At 37.5% G+C, this 13,660-nt stretch overlaps 1 protein-coding gene across 1 annotated transcript; it reads left to right on the top strand.

Moving 5' to 3' along the window:
- Positions 1–1,820: 1,820 nt before the first annotated feature.
- LOC113354430 (F-box/LRR-repeat protein At4g14096-like) lies at positions 1,821–4,138 on the top strand. Its single transcript, XM_026597765.1, has 4 exons — positions 1,821–1,956; positions 2,377–3,059; positions 3,324–3,476; positions 3,631–4,138. The coding sequence occupies exons 2-4, from the start codon at positions 2,838–2,840 to the stop codon at positions 3,955–3,957; spliced, it is 702 nt and encodes a 233-aa protein (XP_026453550.1). The 5' UTR covers positions 1,821–1,956; positions 2,377–2,837; the 3' UTR covers positions 3,958–4,138.
- The last annotated feature ends 9,522 nt before the right edge of the window (positions 4,139–13,660 follow it).

Below are 13,660 nucleotides of genomic sequence, written 5' to 3'. Positions count from 1 at the left end.
TCAAAAGCATGATGTATCAAAAATACATAGACCAAGCATACACCATCAAACGAAATCACACCCATTCAATAAAAATCATAAATCGATTAAAAATCAATGCAAATAGTCATAAAAGAATTAATAGAATTACCACATGCGTGAAATAGGGCTTCCTCCGTCATCCAAGTGTTTGGGTTTAGCTTCTCATATCAAAAACAGGCTCAAAAGAATAAATCATGGCTCAAAAGTTGTTTTTATTGAAGAGATGATATGATTCAGTGAATATGCAACGAGGTACTAGCGTTACAGGGTTCACTGTTACAGGAGGTGTGGCTAACTGAAGATAAATATGGTTGTTCAGCTGTTACAGAGAGAATATTGTAGCACTGTTGCGAATTTGAGACGTTGTTCTTCGTTGCAACGCTTGTTCTTCAGCAGCAGCAGCAGCAGCAGCAGAGACAGGCTTCCTGTAATCTCCGATTCTCTCCTCCTGAGCTCTCCTCTCGACCCCAAACTCTCGACAGACCTCTATTCTGATTTATGGGACTCGACCCATCCTTTTATATCACTCAGAAACCTCCCGAATTGAATTAAATTCCTCTTTTTGTTTCTTGGCAGTCACGACAATAATCTCTTCTAAAAATTGTTTCACGCGTTTCTGGGATTCCAAACTTATCTCAAACTCTTCCTTAGATAGATACCAATCTTTGGGAAGTTTTGTAGCACTTTAATCTCCCTAGAATTCCAAAAATAGCTCCAAACAGGGACCCGTGTGTAACTTAACCTTGATTTCCTTTTTCCGACTACTCTAGCCAAATTCAGCCCATGAAATCACCCATATTAGCATTGTATATCCATATCACGTCCATCCCATGAAAATAGGCCATTGAATCTCATTAAAACACGTCCAATAATCCAACCCTAAATCTGCCAGAACTGTTGTAACTTTTTCCCGCCATTTTTTGCATTTGAATTTTGAAGAAGATGACCTCCCCCTATCCAGTTCTGGTGTCCCTTTAGCACATGCCCGGAATGGGTTACCCCTTATCCAAAGTGAGAGTCCGTATAGTAATTTTTCTCCCACGAGCACGAAAACCGCTTTTTCGAGCCAATTTCGCCGCAAAAGCTTATTTCTCCAAAATACCTATAAAGACATAAAATAACCAAATAAGTATAGAATCGAGCACTAACACTATATACAACTGAGATATATTAGACACATAAATACGTCTATCAGAAAATCTCAATACAGAATGCAATTCTGCTCGAGTGGAAATGGAACCTAGTCATTGTTACTCTTAACAGGAAGTTTTCGGAGGGTACGACAGTAGATTAAGTATGCTTCTGCTCCCTTTCCAGCAGTGCCATAATAAGACTTTGCCAGGTAGAAGTAACTGCCATTAGATATTAATGCAATTCAATCAGTTTTAGTTGAAACCTGTTGCAAAACCCGAATTGTCATCACACAACATAGCAAAATCAAATTCATCCATTACAATTGTGGCTCAGTCAAAATTTAACTTAAATCCTTATCATTTACACATTTTTACAAGCGATGTAAGAAGATTGGACTGGAGTAAGGATTAGAAAAACAGGCCGCTCTGCAGTCTTCCGATATGAAACCAAACCCCTCATATATTCCTCCAATATCTCACATTCGAAATGAGAGGCAAACTTGGAGATTTACCAAGAACCGGATCTTACTATTTGTTCCGGTTATGGGTAGTTTAGTATCCGAACTGGAACCGACCCGTTGACAGCCCTAGCTTTGACTCTATGAACAAAAGGACACGTCCCCACACCCACACTCCAACAGTACCCATTTCTTGAAAGTTGCTATCCAAATACTCATTCTCTCTAATCGCCCGGTTACCCATTCTTAAACCTAAAACCCTAATTCGAAGTGACAATCATTCATCTGTTTCTCAATGTCTCACAAGGGTTTGGGAAAAACCTTATACAATCAGAACGGTAGAGGTATAATTTTTTCCTTTTTTTTTTTTGTTTTTTTTTTACAATCAGTTCTTATTCTTAAATCTGTATGTCTTGGATTTCATATTGTCTGGATTTTCTCTGTAAAATGAAACTTGTTTGTATGGATTTTATCTGGATTCTTGGAATGTGAGTAATGTATTGAGATTGTTACAACTGATGAGTTTACAACATTTATAGATCTATATATTCTGGATTAACTGTCACAATGGATTTCTCAAGCTTCTAATTATTTTGTTTTTTTTTCTTCAAAATGGGATAACCAAAATGCGACTTGATTTTAGGTAATGACATTTGAGTATTTGATAGTGAATATCTAGAAATTACAAATTTTGTATTTGCATGTTTGAACATGATTCGCTATATATATACACACTAAATTTGAATCTTGGTTTACTTTTTTAGAAATCACAACGGCGAATCAATATGGATGTAGGAGAGGATAGGATTAGTAAACTGCCTGATCCTTTAGTTCATCATATACTCTCATTTCTTCCAACCAAAACTGTTGTTTCCACTAGCATTTTGTCGAAAAGATGGAAGAATATCTGGGTATCTGTTCCAGTCCTTGATTTTCATAACTGGGAACCTCCTAGAATAAGGTCTGGACATTATGATGAATACGCCATTACCTTGGAGACGAATAACTTCATGGATTTTGTGGAAAGGGCATTGGTTCTTCGCAATATGTTAAATATACACAAGTTTTGTCTCGATTGTGAAAATGGGTTTTTCGACCATAAGCGGGTGAATGCGTGGATCACTACAGTGATGAAATGTCAAGTTGAAGAGTTCATTTTTATTTCATTTGTGTTTCAGCTCCTAGACTCAAGTCCTTCACTCTAGTTGGTTGTTACTGTAGTAATATGGAAGATATCAAGGTCAAGATTGATGCACCAAATCTTATATCCTTCACTTTCTGTGATAAGCTACCGGAAGATTTTGTTGTGGATAGTTTTCCATTGCTACATGATGCAGATTTATACTATAACTATGGTGACATAGAGAGCACATTTGGTCCATTATCGAAGTTTATAACGAAGCTCTGCAATGTAAAGCTCTTGAAAATATCAGGTGCTTACTTTAAGGTATGCTCACTCACTTTTCAGTGTTTCTTTCATAAAATCCTAAACCTTGGCTCCTCGTTTCTCTGTCTCTTGTTTTTTCTTTTGAAAATGTGATGTATCATGTACCTGAAGTCCTGTTCATACTCCTCGGTTTTACCTTGAACCAAACTGACGACTGAAGAATTAGTCCTCGTTACAAGGACCAAATGCAAATTCACCTTACAACCAATAGGCTGTGTAATTGTTTTCACTTTAGTATCTTATTTTTTTATGCCTTGTTATTAGATTCTGAAGCTCCCAAAGGTCATGTCTACAAGTTTCCCTACCTTTCATAATTTGATCCGTTTGGAAGTGTATGATATTCGATACTTGCAAAGGAAAACATTACTGAACTTTCTAGATTTCTCGCCAAATTTGGAATCACTCGTCATTAATCAGGTACATTACACTTCTCAAATCTGTTTGTCATTGCAATTGCTATTACTGTATTTCGTTAAAACAAGAAAAAGAAGTTGCACGATTTTCGTCATTACCTACATAGTGTCCTTGATGATTTCGTCGCATTTGTCTGAACTTGAAACATGGGCTGCAGGTCGAATTTAGTGGCAAAGCCAAAGAGAACACTTTGACATTTGATAAAGTGCCTCACTGTTTGGTATGCCTCAAGTCATTCAAAATTCGGAAGTTCAATGGATACCCAAAGGAGCTGGAGATGGTTAAATTCGTTCTGAAGCATGCAAGAGTTCTTGAAATGGTCATTATGGAAACTTCATATACCGTGGAAAATTACATGGGTGTGCACAATAAGAAGAAGAATCTTAAAGCTAAGGAGGAAGCTTTGAATGAGAAAATTAGGAGGCAGTTAGGAATGTCTCCATGGGCTTCAACAGGTTGTGTCATTCAGTTTTCAAGCTCCTAGATCTTGTTTTACTTATTCTTGTCAAACCAAAGAATAAGGTGCGAGGTTGAGTTTTCGGTTTTGTAGGCAAAAAGCTGTAATTGTATTAACGTAACTTTTGTATTTCAGCTTCTTTAGGGTAGATAACTGCAGAGCTGTTAACAGGTCTTGACTTTATGTAAGTAGGGATTTCAGTGTATTAGCGGATAGTTTCTGAATTCAATATGTTGTTAAAACTTGTGTCTGCTGGCTCAAAATTAGATTTCAGTTTCAGATTCAATTTCTGCTTGGTTGGTCTAATCAAGATGAAGTGATTATTGGATGCACACATTTATAATGACTTTTGTGGATTTGCAGAGACACTGATGTAGTAGAACTTATTGGAATTGGAAAGTCTACATTTTTATTTTTTCAAAATAATAGGACTATTACGAGCAGTGGCAGGAGGAGTCCACCAAGGGGAGGGCTTGATGAAATTCTACCTGGGCTTAAGCTTTGGTTGAAATTTTGAAAAAATAAAGAACGATTTTTTGGGGACCATGGTTTTATTTTTGGTAAAGACATTAGAAGTAATTCTAGGTCACCCCATATCTAGTTATTTATTTAATACCTAATCTACCCTCTTAATTAATTTTAGGTTATGATTAGTGAAATGATTTAGTTAAAAACAATTAATGAGATTAAATTAAAAGATGGGTTTATTATTAGTTGAGTAGAATTATTGTGAGAGTAGAGTTAGAGAAGATGAAGGAGAAAAACATGGAAAATAAAAAAAAATTCCAATTCACCCCCTTTGAGTATTCAAGTGATGAAAACTCATCTGATTCTTCATCTCCATCCTCTCCTAGAATATTTTTTAATCTTCAAAATGATCCGGATTTGGCTTATTTCTAAGATGGTGATTGTATTCTTCCCCAAAATGAAACTCAAGATGAAAATGATGGATTTTATCAACCACGACCGGAGGAAGAGTATTTGGGTGAACAGGTATGCTCCAAACTTAGATAATGTATGTTGAATTGGTAAAAACTTCCCCAAAAATGTAAATTTTTGAACTGGATTTTGCACAGTTCGGTTACATTATATGAAGAACATGTAACCGAACTGTTCTGAAGGTGTAGTTCGCTTGCCTTGTGAGATGAATAAGTAACCGAACTCATTTGAAGATGTAGTTCGGTTACTTTATCCAAACACGCAGGTTACCGAACTCCATATTAATGGAAGTTCTGAGATGCAGTGTTATGTTCGGTTGGTTCGCAACTAACCGAACTTTACGTAAAAAATAAAGTTTAACTAAGTGTATACAGTTCGGTTGGTTCGCAAACTGCATGTACCAACTATCTAACCGAACTATGTTTAATAAGTTCGGTTGTTTCGCAAACTTGAACCTAACAGCATAACCAACCGAACTTAACAAACAAAAAAAATCTGAAGTTCCAGTGTCTAGTTCGGTTATCTACATAAAATACAAAGTAACCGAACTCTGTTCCTTTTATTAGTTCGATTGTTGCGATAAAATTCACATGTTACCGAACTCTGTTCCTTTTATTTTTTCGGATGCTTTGCAACTTTCTTAACCAACCGAACAATGAGTTTGGTTTTCCCGATAAAATTATTATGTGACCGAACTTATTTGTGATTGCATTGATGTTGTTACATTTCTTGTAGACGGAATCCCAACCTATACCAATGCATGATCAACCTTCTCCGATTGGTATGTTGTTCGAAGATACATCTCATCACTATGCTAATGAGTTGGTATTTGATTTACCTATTGATGCGAAGAATTGGGCTAGAGAACATGCCAAGAGAGTCAATTGCGTCTTGGTTTTGAATGGAAAAGAAATCAACACTCGTTTTGAAATGGTTTGTGAGAGAAGTGGAGATCCCGATGTTAGTCACAAGAGGAAGTTATGAGTATAAAGGAAAGACGACGAGGAAGAACACAACGTGATCAAAGAAAATCAAATGTCCGTTCAAGCTAGTATTTAGCAAGAGCAAATTAACGATGAAATGGTTTCTAGCTATGGATAAGGTGGTAGGTCTTCATAAACACCCTCGTCCGGATGATCTTGAAGGGCATGCAATGGACGCAAGCCTCACTCCTCGAGAATTGGAGAAAATAGCCGAGTATAGGAAATTGTGTATTCCACCTTCCACAATGCTTCGCTTATTAAAGCAAGATAACCCGGGTAACGTATCATCTTTGTACACCATTTACAATGCAATTGAGACGATTAAAAGGAATGAATGGAAGGATAGAAAAGTAATGCAACAATTATTTTTTTTGGCTCAATAAAAAGGCTACGCGGTTCAAAAGAAGGTAGGTCCGGAAGAAGAAATAACGCATCTCTTCATTTCCCATCCCAAGAGTGTTCAATTGGCTCAATCCTTTCATGAAGTTCTTATAATGGATCGCACTTACAAGACAAACAAATACGAGATGCCATTGTTGAACATTGTTGGTCGTACGTCGACGAAGTCACCGTTTACCGTTGCTTTTTGTTTTCTAAAGGACGAGAAAGAACCAAGTTACACTTGGGCGCTACAACAAGTGAAGGGGATCTACCGAGATGATGAGATCCCCGGGGTTATCGTGACGGACAATGACGTAGCATTGATGAACGCAATAGAGAAAGTCTTCCCATTAGCACATAATATGTTTTGTACATTTCATATATGGTGCAATGTGATGAATAGGTGAAAGCCTCAACTTTGTCCACCTAAGAGGAAAGGATTGGAAGAGATTAGTAAGCTATCGAAAGATGAACAAGCGGAAGCAAAAAAGGAATTCAATAAACAATACGCCATAGATCACGCTAAATGGGTTGCCTTCTCCGGGGAATGGGAGGCATTAACTTGGTCTCTCACCGAAGAAGAGTATTATCTAAATCTTGCCGAATTTAGAGAACATTGGTCTAGCTCCGAATATCCGGAGGATATAATAACGTATGTGGTGGAGCAATGGTTGGAACCGCAAAAAGAGCGCTTCGTTTATGCTTTTACCAACAACTATAAACACTTTGGGAATCAAGCGACAAGTTTGGTAGAATCGACTCACCACCGGTTGAAGAAAAATCTTTTTGGATGTGTCGATAATTTTGTGGTTGTGTTTAACTCAATGGAGAGTTACTTCAAACGCGATATTGAGATAATTAAAGAGAAGTTCCAAAAAAGCCGCATCATGAAGTACACAAAGATTGTAGACAAAGGTGGTAACATCAAGAAAATGTTGGACCTTCGGTTGTTTAAGGGACTCCACTATAATGTTTCACATGCTTGCATCAAGAGGTTAATGGTTGAGGTGAATTTTATTGACATATGGGGAACCAAGCCGGACGAGGTGTGTGTTTGCAACATGATGAAGTCTATGGGACTCCCTTGTCGCCACATGATAGCTAAGTATGAACATGGCATAGTCCCTTTAAGCGATATTGATCCACATTGACAATGAAAGGGCGATGTCGGTGAAGAGTTTGGTGACAATGAAATGGGATGAGCGGTTATCGAAATGTACCGGAACATGAACAAACTCGAAAGGCAAATCTTTTGGGATGACATGCGACCTATCGTTTTTTCGCACACTTCGGAGAATGTGCAAGAACCGAGTAAAGGAAAGGGAAGAGGTAGGCCAAAAACCAAAGAAACAAAAAAACAAGTTAGAGAATATGCAAAGGTGTTGGCTAAGAAGGAAAGTTAAATGACCCCTTTTACTAGAGATCCTTGTGGGCATGAGCATACCGCGGAGAAGTACCAAGAAGATTCGAAGAAAAGGGGAAGGAATATTATTCAAAAGGGCGAGTCAAGTGAAAGGAATATGAAGAAAAAAGGACCGATGTTACGCTCTCAACCTACTCCGTCGGAACCAAGTCAAGTGAAGCTAAAGGCTTCAATACACCACCTCCTATTGATAAAAGGTACTTGGAAGAGCTACCTCCTTACATTAGAGATTACGTCATATCCATCAATGATGTACCTCCGGATGGTAATTGCGGTTTACACGTTGTCAAGGAACAACTAGGGACTTTCACTCAAGGTGCCAAACTATATGGTGATAATGAAATCACTTATATTCGTCAAAGGATGAAGATGAAGCTAAAGTAAAAACCGGAATTTTACAAGAGAATGTTGTCCGATGAGGATGATAGCCTCAACATGCAATTCCTTAGGTATCAAATCCGTCTCCACGGGGGCAATCCAATCACAAGGGACCATTGGATGGGAATGCCGATATGTGGGCACTTAATCGCCGATGCATTCAATTGTGTGGTTCACTATTTCTCAAAAGGTGCTAGTTTCACATACACTCCCAAAACAACCATATGTGTCGAGAAACTTAGACGTAGGAGAGTGGTGATTGCGTTGGTTAACAACAACCATTTTGTAGGCCTCCGGTTAGAAGAAAATTGTCCATTGCCTCCGATATGCACGTACTCTTATTGGAATGGATTTAACCCCGACACGATGTTGGGTTGGTGCATTATGTATGAACATAACATGGAGATGTGGAAAGCTTTGGAGGAATCGAAAAAAATTATACATGGACATGCAGTTTCCCTTGGGGATGATTAGATGTACCCTTGGCTAGAATATATGTATGCTTTTGAACATCATCATATGAATGAAAGATTCTGTTTTTTGGTATTTGGTCTTATTTTTGTGTTATTTGCTCATATTTTGTTGTTTTTCGCAATGCATTTTATAGAAGTTCTCCACTCTTGATCTTTTCCATCAGTTTCTTCAACATTTTAGCACTATCCTTTTTCTATTTAGAGAACAAGAGCATAAATAAACGACTATTATTTCTATTTTAAATCAAAAGCATAAATAAATGACTAGAAATAAAAGACGAGAGAAAGTTACATGACCGAACATAACACTTAATATCCAAAACACGTTATGAAAAAGTTTTTGAGGATGCGGAAATGATCCTCATATTTGAAATCCTTTCTTTTCCATCGTCTCCATTCATTTTTTGATGTTAAAACGATTTCCTCGTATGTTTCACCCCTAAGTCGATACATCCTTACAATACGAAATAAAGCCATAAATTCCACAACTCTATCTTTAATCTTTCCAAATCGAATGAACAAAGATATATGATCACGTTTATGAGGGTTTGTTGTGTCGGAGCAGAATTTCTCATGAATTTCCCCCCAATAACTTTGACTCATAATACCATTCATTCATCGTTCTTCACCCCTCTTTGGATGGTATAGTATGTAGTTTCCGCAAAGAGAAAGATCTTCATCTAGAGTAAATTTAGGAGTAGTAGCTGCCATTTGTGAATATTTTGAGACAAAATGTTAACTATGAGACACATATTTATACTACTAAGGTGTATAACGGCTATAAAAAAAGCCGTTACTTGAAATATGTGTCATTCAAATTTCAAAATATATAGTTCGGTTGCATAAGAAACAAATAGACAAAACCGAACTCAAGGGTTCGGTTACCTGGAAACTTTACACGTATAACCGAATTGAAGGGTTCGGTTGGTTCTGTAAATTCAAGGTAACCGAATAGTCCAAAACACCAAATTCATAAGTTACAGAGTAATGTTCGGTTACCTGGTAAATCGTAGCAGGTAACCGAACATAGGAAACTATTTTCACTGACTTTTGAACTCCACAGTTCGATTACCTACAAAATAATACCAGATAACCGAACATTACTCTGTATGTTTTGAAATTTTTTTGTTGCTGAGTTCGGTTAGATTGCAAAATCTTCGAATCAACCGAACATGTGGACCATCAAGTTCGGTTGTTTCGCAGATTTTACAGTCTAACCGAACTGCCTAATTATTTCTTAAAATTTTGAATTTAATGAAACAAACTACCACATAACTACCTAATTATGAAACTACCTAATTATGAAATTCATTTACTAATCCACATAACTAAATGTTGGAAGCAAACATAAGAAAACAAACTACCATATCCGCAAAACAAATGTCTTCCAAACATAAGGAAACGAACTACCAAATCCGCAAGAAAACATAGTACTAATTGTTTCAATCACTCATTTACCACGACCATTAGGAGATTTAGGCCGTCCTTCGTCACTAGGAGTGTCATCTCCACTGCTTTGTTGTTGAACCATCCGACTTGAACCTTCCCCTTGTTGGAGACTCCTTTTCAACGGTATGGTCCGGCTTGGATCAACCTGGCTTGTATCGACAAGGTCGGGATTAAAAACATTAGTTATTTGGTTGTAGACGTATGTTTGTTCTCGAGTGTCCATAGGCTCTCCACTCCGGATTTTTTCCATCTATTTCTTCAACAATTTAGCACTTGCCTTCACCTTTTCTCATCAAAAACATAAGTCACTATTATTTTTCAATACTTTATAACATTTTGAAAAACAAAAATAAGAGTAAATATCTTACTGCCGAATTCCACAAGATCAAGGCCTCATCACCACACATAGGGGTAGGCTTCATAATCTTCTGAGCCTCTTTCTCCATTGTCGTTGATTTTGCTTTATCAGCACGGGCTTGTTGGACACTGTTTATTACACGAGGATGACAAAAATTCTCATACCATTCCATATATCCATCGTCAGCGACATTTGGATCATCAAACGAATCTTGTAACTCTTCGACTGGAACAAGATAATTCCCAAAGTTCTTCCAGTGGTCCACTGATGGAGCAGGATCGTATTTGGGGATGAAATTCTTCTCGCTGTTCTTAGTTCCGACCTTCTTTACCTTGAAGTTGAAGTTTTCCACTTGTGGGACACTTTGGACACAAGAAAGTTGTCTAAGTACTCTTCGAGGATTATACATTGTACAACCCCCAGGATGAAACAACGGTCCATTATAACCCGCAACAGGTGAGAAATTAATAACATCAACATCCTCCTCATCTTCATCTGATGCAATGCTGTAAGGATGGAAAACCACATATTTCACTGTTAACTTATCCAATGTCTCCCTCAACTCCAACACATTTTTTTCCTTATTCTTTTCCTGTGAGTTCAAAAATTCATATTTACCAGCTGTAGGCTTCCCATAAGGCCAAGGAGTGCGAGCATGAGACAATTGCAGTTTAGGGAAGTGATCGTACACCCAAACCTATGAGAAGAGGAAAAAAATAATACATTCGCAATATGATTAGTAAAAATACACATTCATTCACTTATATATTCAAACACACAAACGATAATTTAACGGGGTACCTGAACAAGGGTGTATAAGCCTCCAAAATATAGACTCCTAAGCCTCGAAGCTTTTCTGAGTTCCGCTTGAACGAATGAAAGAACCGCAATGCCCCAAGAGCATTTACCACGTGGACTGAAGTGTCAGGGAAGAAGATGGTTCCAAGTTGATATAACAAATAAGCAGTCACATGGTGCTTAGTCTTCTCCTTTGTCATCACCAACTTTACTTGAGCAACAAAATCTTTCGTCCCTGAAAACTCATCAAACAAGGTTTTGAGCTTGATCTTTTTCAACTTCTTCTTGTACGTGCGGTCTTCCTCAAACTCATTATACTCATCACCTTCCTTGGGATCTTTGTTAGCTCGCCTAAACTCACATTGTGCCTTTTTATCGCTCTATCCTAGACACCTTTCGACTAGTTTTTCAAGAACTTCATAACTTATAGAGGGATCGTAGCCATCTTGAACACTTGTTCATGTAATTGGTAGGGCTGTGATTCTAAAACAATCATCCGGAGTTATTGCCATCTCACCAAAAGGTAGATGAAAGGTATCCGTCTCTGGATAAGCCCTCTCGGCAAATGCAGTAACAGTGACAACATCAAATTTTTGGTGTGCATGTTGTATCCCGTTCCATAGTACACAATCAAATACGGCCAAGCGGACCACATCACACTCATTTTCTATATTCCATACCTTGTTCTTTTGACGTTTCAAAACACGAACATCATTTTTATGATCCTAAAAAACCAACAACATATCTTATATACTAATATATATAGAAAGGAACAATATATGTCAAAATATAATAAAATGACTGAGAAATCTAAATCTTGATGGTTAAGATTGAACCATACCTTTGTCGCAAAGATCTTGGCAGCCCATGAGTTTTTTAGCCCATCAATACCTCCCCGCCATCTCTTGGAGTACCATATGTTGGATTCTTTGGCGGCAAACACAAATCATTATGAGGAATGTATGAATATCTAGCACAAGGATTTTTAGGCGTCTTTCTAGGTCTCTTTACCACTATGTCTTCTTGTTCCTCTTCTTCTTCCTGTTCATTCGAGTCCTCCTCTGATTCATCATCATCCTTATCTCCATCCTTGTCTCCGTCTTCCTCATATTTTTCACCATCGTCATCGCCACCCTCATTTCCTCCTCCTTGAGCTAGTTCATCTTCTCCACCTTGATTATGTTCTTGACTGCTCATCTCTTCCACGATCTCCTCATTAACTTGTTGGATTACGTTGTCAACATTATTTCTATTGACACCATCTTGGATGACAACACCCGGTAATGACCCACCTCCATACTTAGCATTTTTGGTTCCATGCTTATCGACACCTAAGTGTTTTGGGCCTCTAGGCGTGGGAGTTCTCAAATCTTCCGGTAATGGTTGGTTGGATTTCTTACCTTTGCCACTAAACAAAAAAACAAACGAAATAAGGAATAATTCACGAAAAAAAACCAACTCAAGAAAAAAAATTCGTGTTCCAGGGTAGAGTTCGGTTACTCAATTATTTTTTCGAGAAAACCGAACTCCACATATATATGTAAATAGCCAAGAGTTCGGTCTGTCAAAGTTTTTTGCGAACAAACCTAACATATTGGAACAAGTTCGGTTATATGGGTACTAAACATATAGGGAAAAAAAGAACAGTTCAGGTACATGGCCAATTATTTATTTTTTTGTAATAAGGGTACAATTCGGTTACATGGCAGTTTTAAACATTTATGCGAAACAATCGAACAAAGGTGCTAGAGTTCGGTAGTGTGGGTACTAGAAATTTTGGGAAAAATCAAACAGTTCGGTTACATGGAATTTTTTCCTATTTTTGGTAATATGGCTATAGTTCGGTTACATGGCAGTTCAACAATTTTTTTGCGAAACAACCGAACTCACGAGTTCGGTAACCTAGTTTTCAATCCTATAGAACCGAACTGTTCTTCGTGTTCTTCGTTTCATGGAGTTCGGTTAAGAAACTAGGGAAACAATAAAAGACGCTTTAGCCGAACTAAACACTGTAACTTCAATTTGAACCCTATTTTGATGATTTCTAATCAATTGAATCGATGAAAATCAAATTAAAAGAAATGGGTTTATCGGGAAATACCTGCGAATCGGTCCCATGGAAGAATCAGGCTTCGAACTGCGTCTATTATACTGGATTATGAATTCACTTGGCTCTTCCACTTCTCTTTGCTGTTCCACTTCTTTATGAATCTCAAAATCACTTGGCTGATTTGCTAGATGTCCTAATGGGGGACCTGTTCCTGCGAGTCTTTTGGTTTTCTTTCGAAGAACCATTCTTATAGTCGATTGATTAATCGACGATGAAAATTTTATGAATCGACGATTAATCGATGATGATGATGTTGAAATGGGGAAGAAGAGAATAAGAGGAGAACTGTTTTTCTTTTTGAGCGGCTAGGTTTAGGTTTAGAGTATTTTTTTTTTTGTTTTACATTAAGTTAGGATTAATTTTAATCATGGGTAGTTATTAGATTAGGGGTGGTTATTAGATTAGGGTTAATTTTAATTAGGGTAAGGGCAAATTAGT

The sequence above is a fragment of the Papaver somniferum genome, chromosome 2, assembly GCF_003573695.1.
Source record: "Papaver somniferum cultivar HN1 chromosome 2, ASM357369v1, whole genome shotgun sequence".
Classification (NCBI taxonomy): Eukaryota; Viridiplantae; Streptophyta; class Magnoliopsida; order Ranunculales; family Papaveraceae; genus Papaver; species Papaver somniferum.
This window is presented reverse-complemented; position numbering and strand designations above follow the sequence as displayed.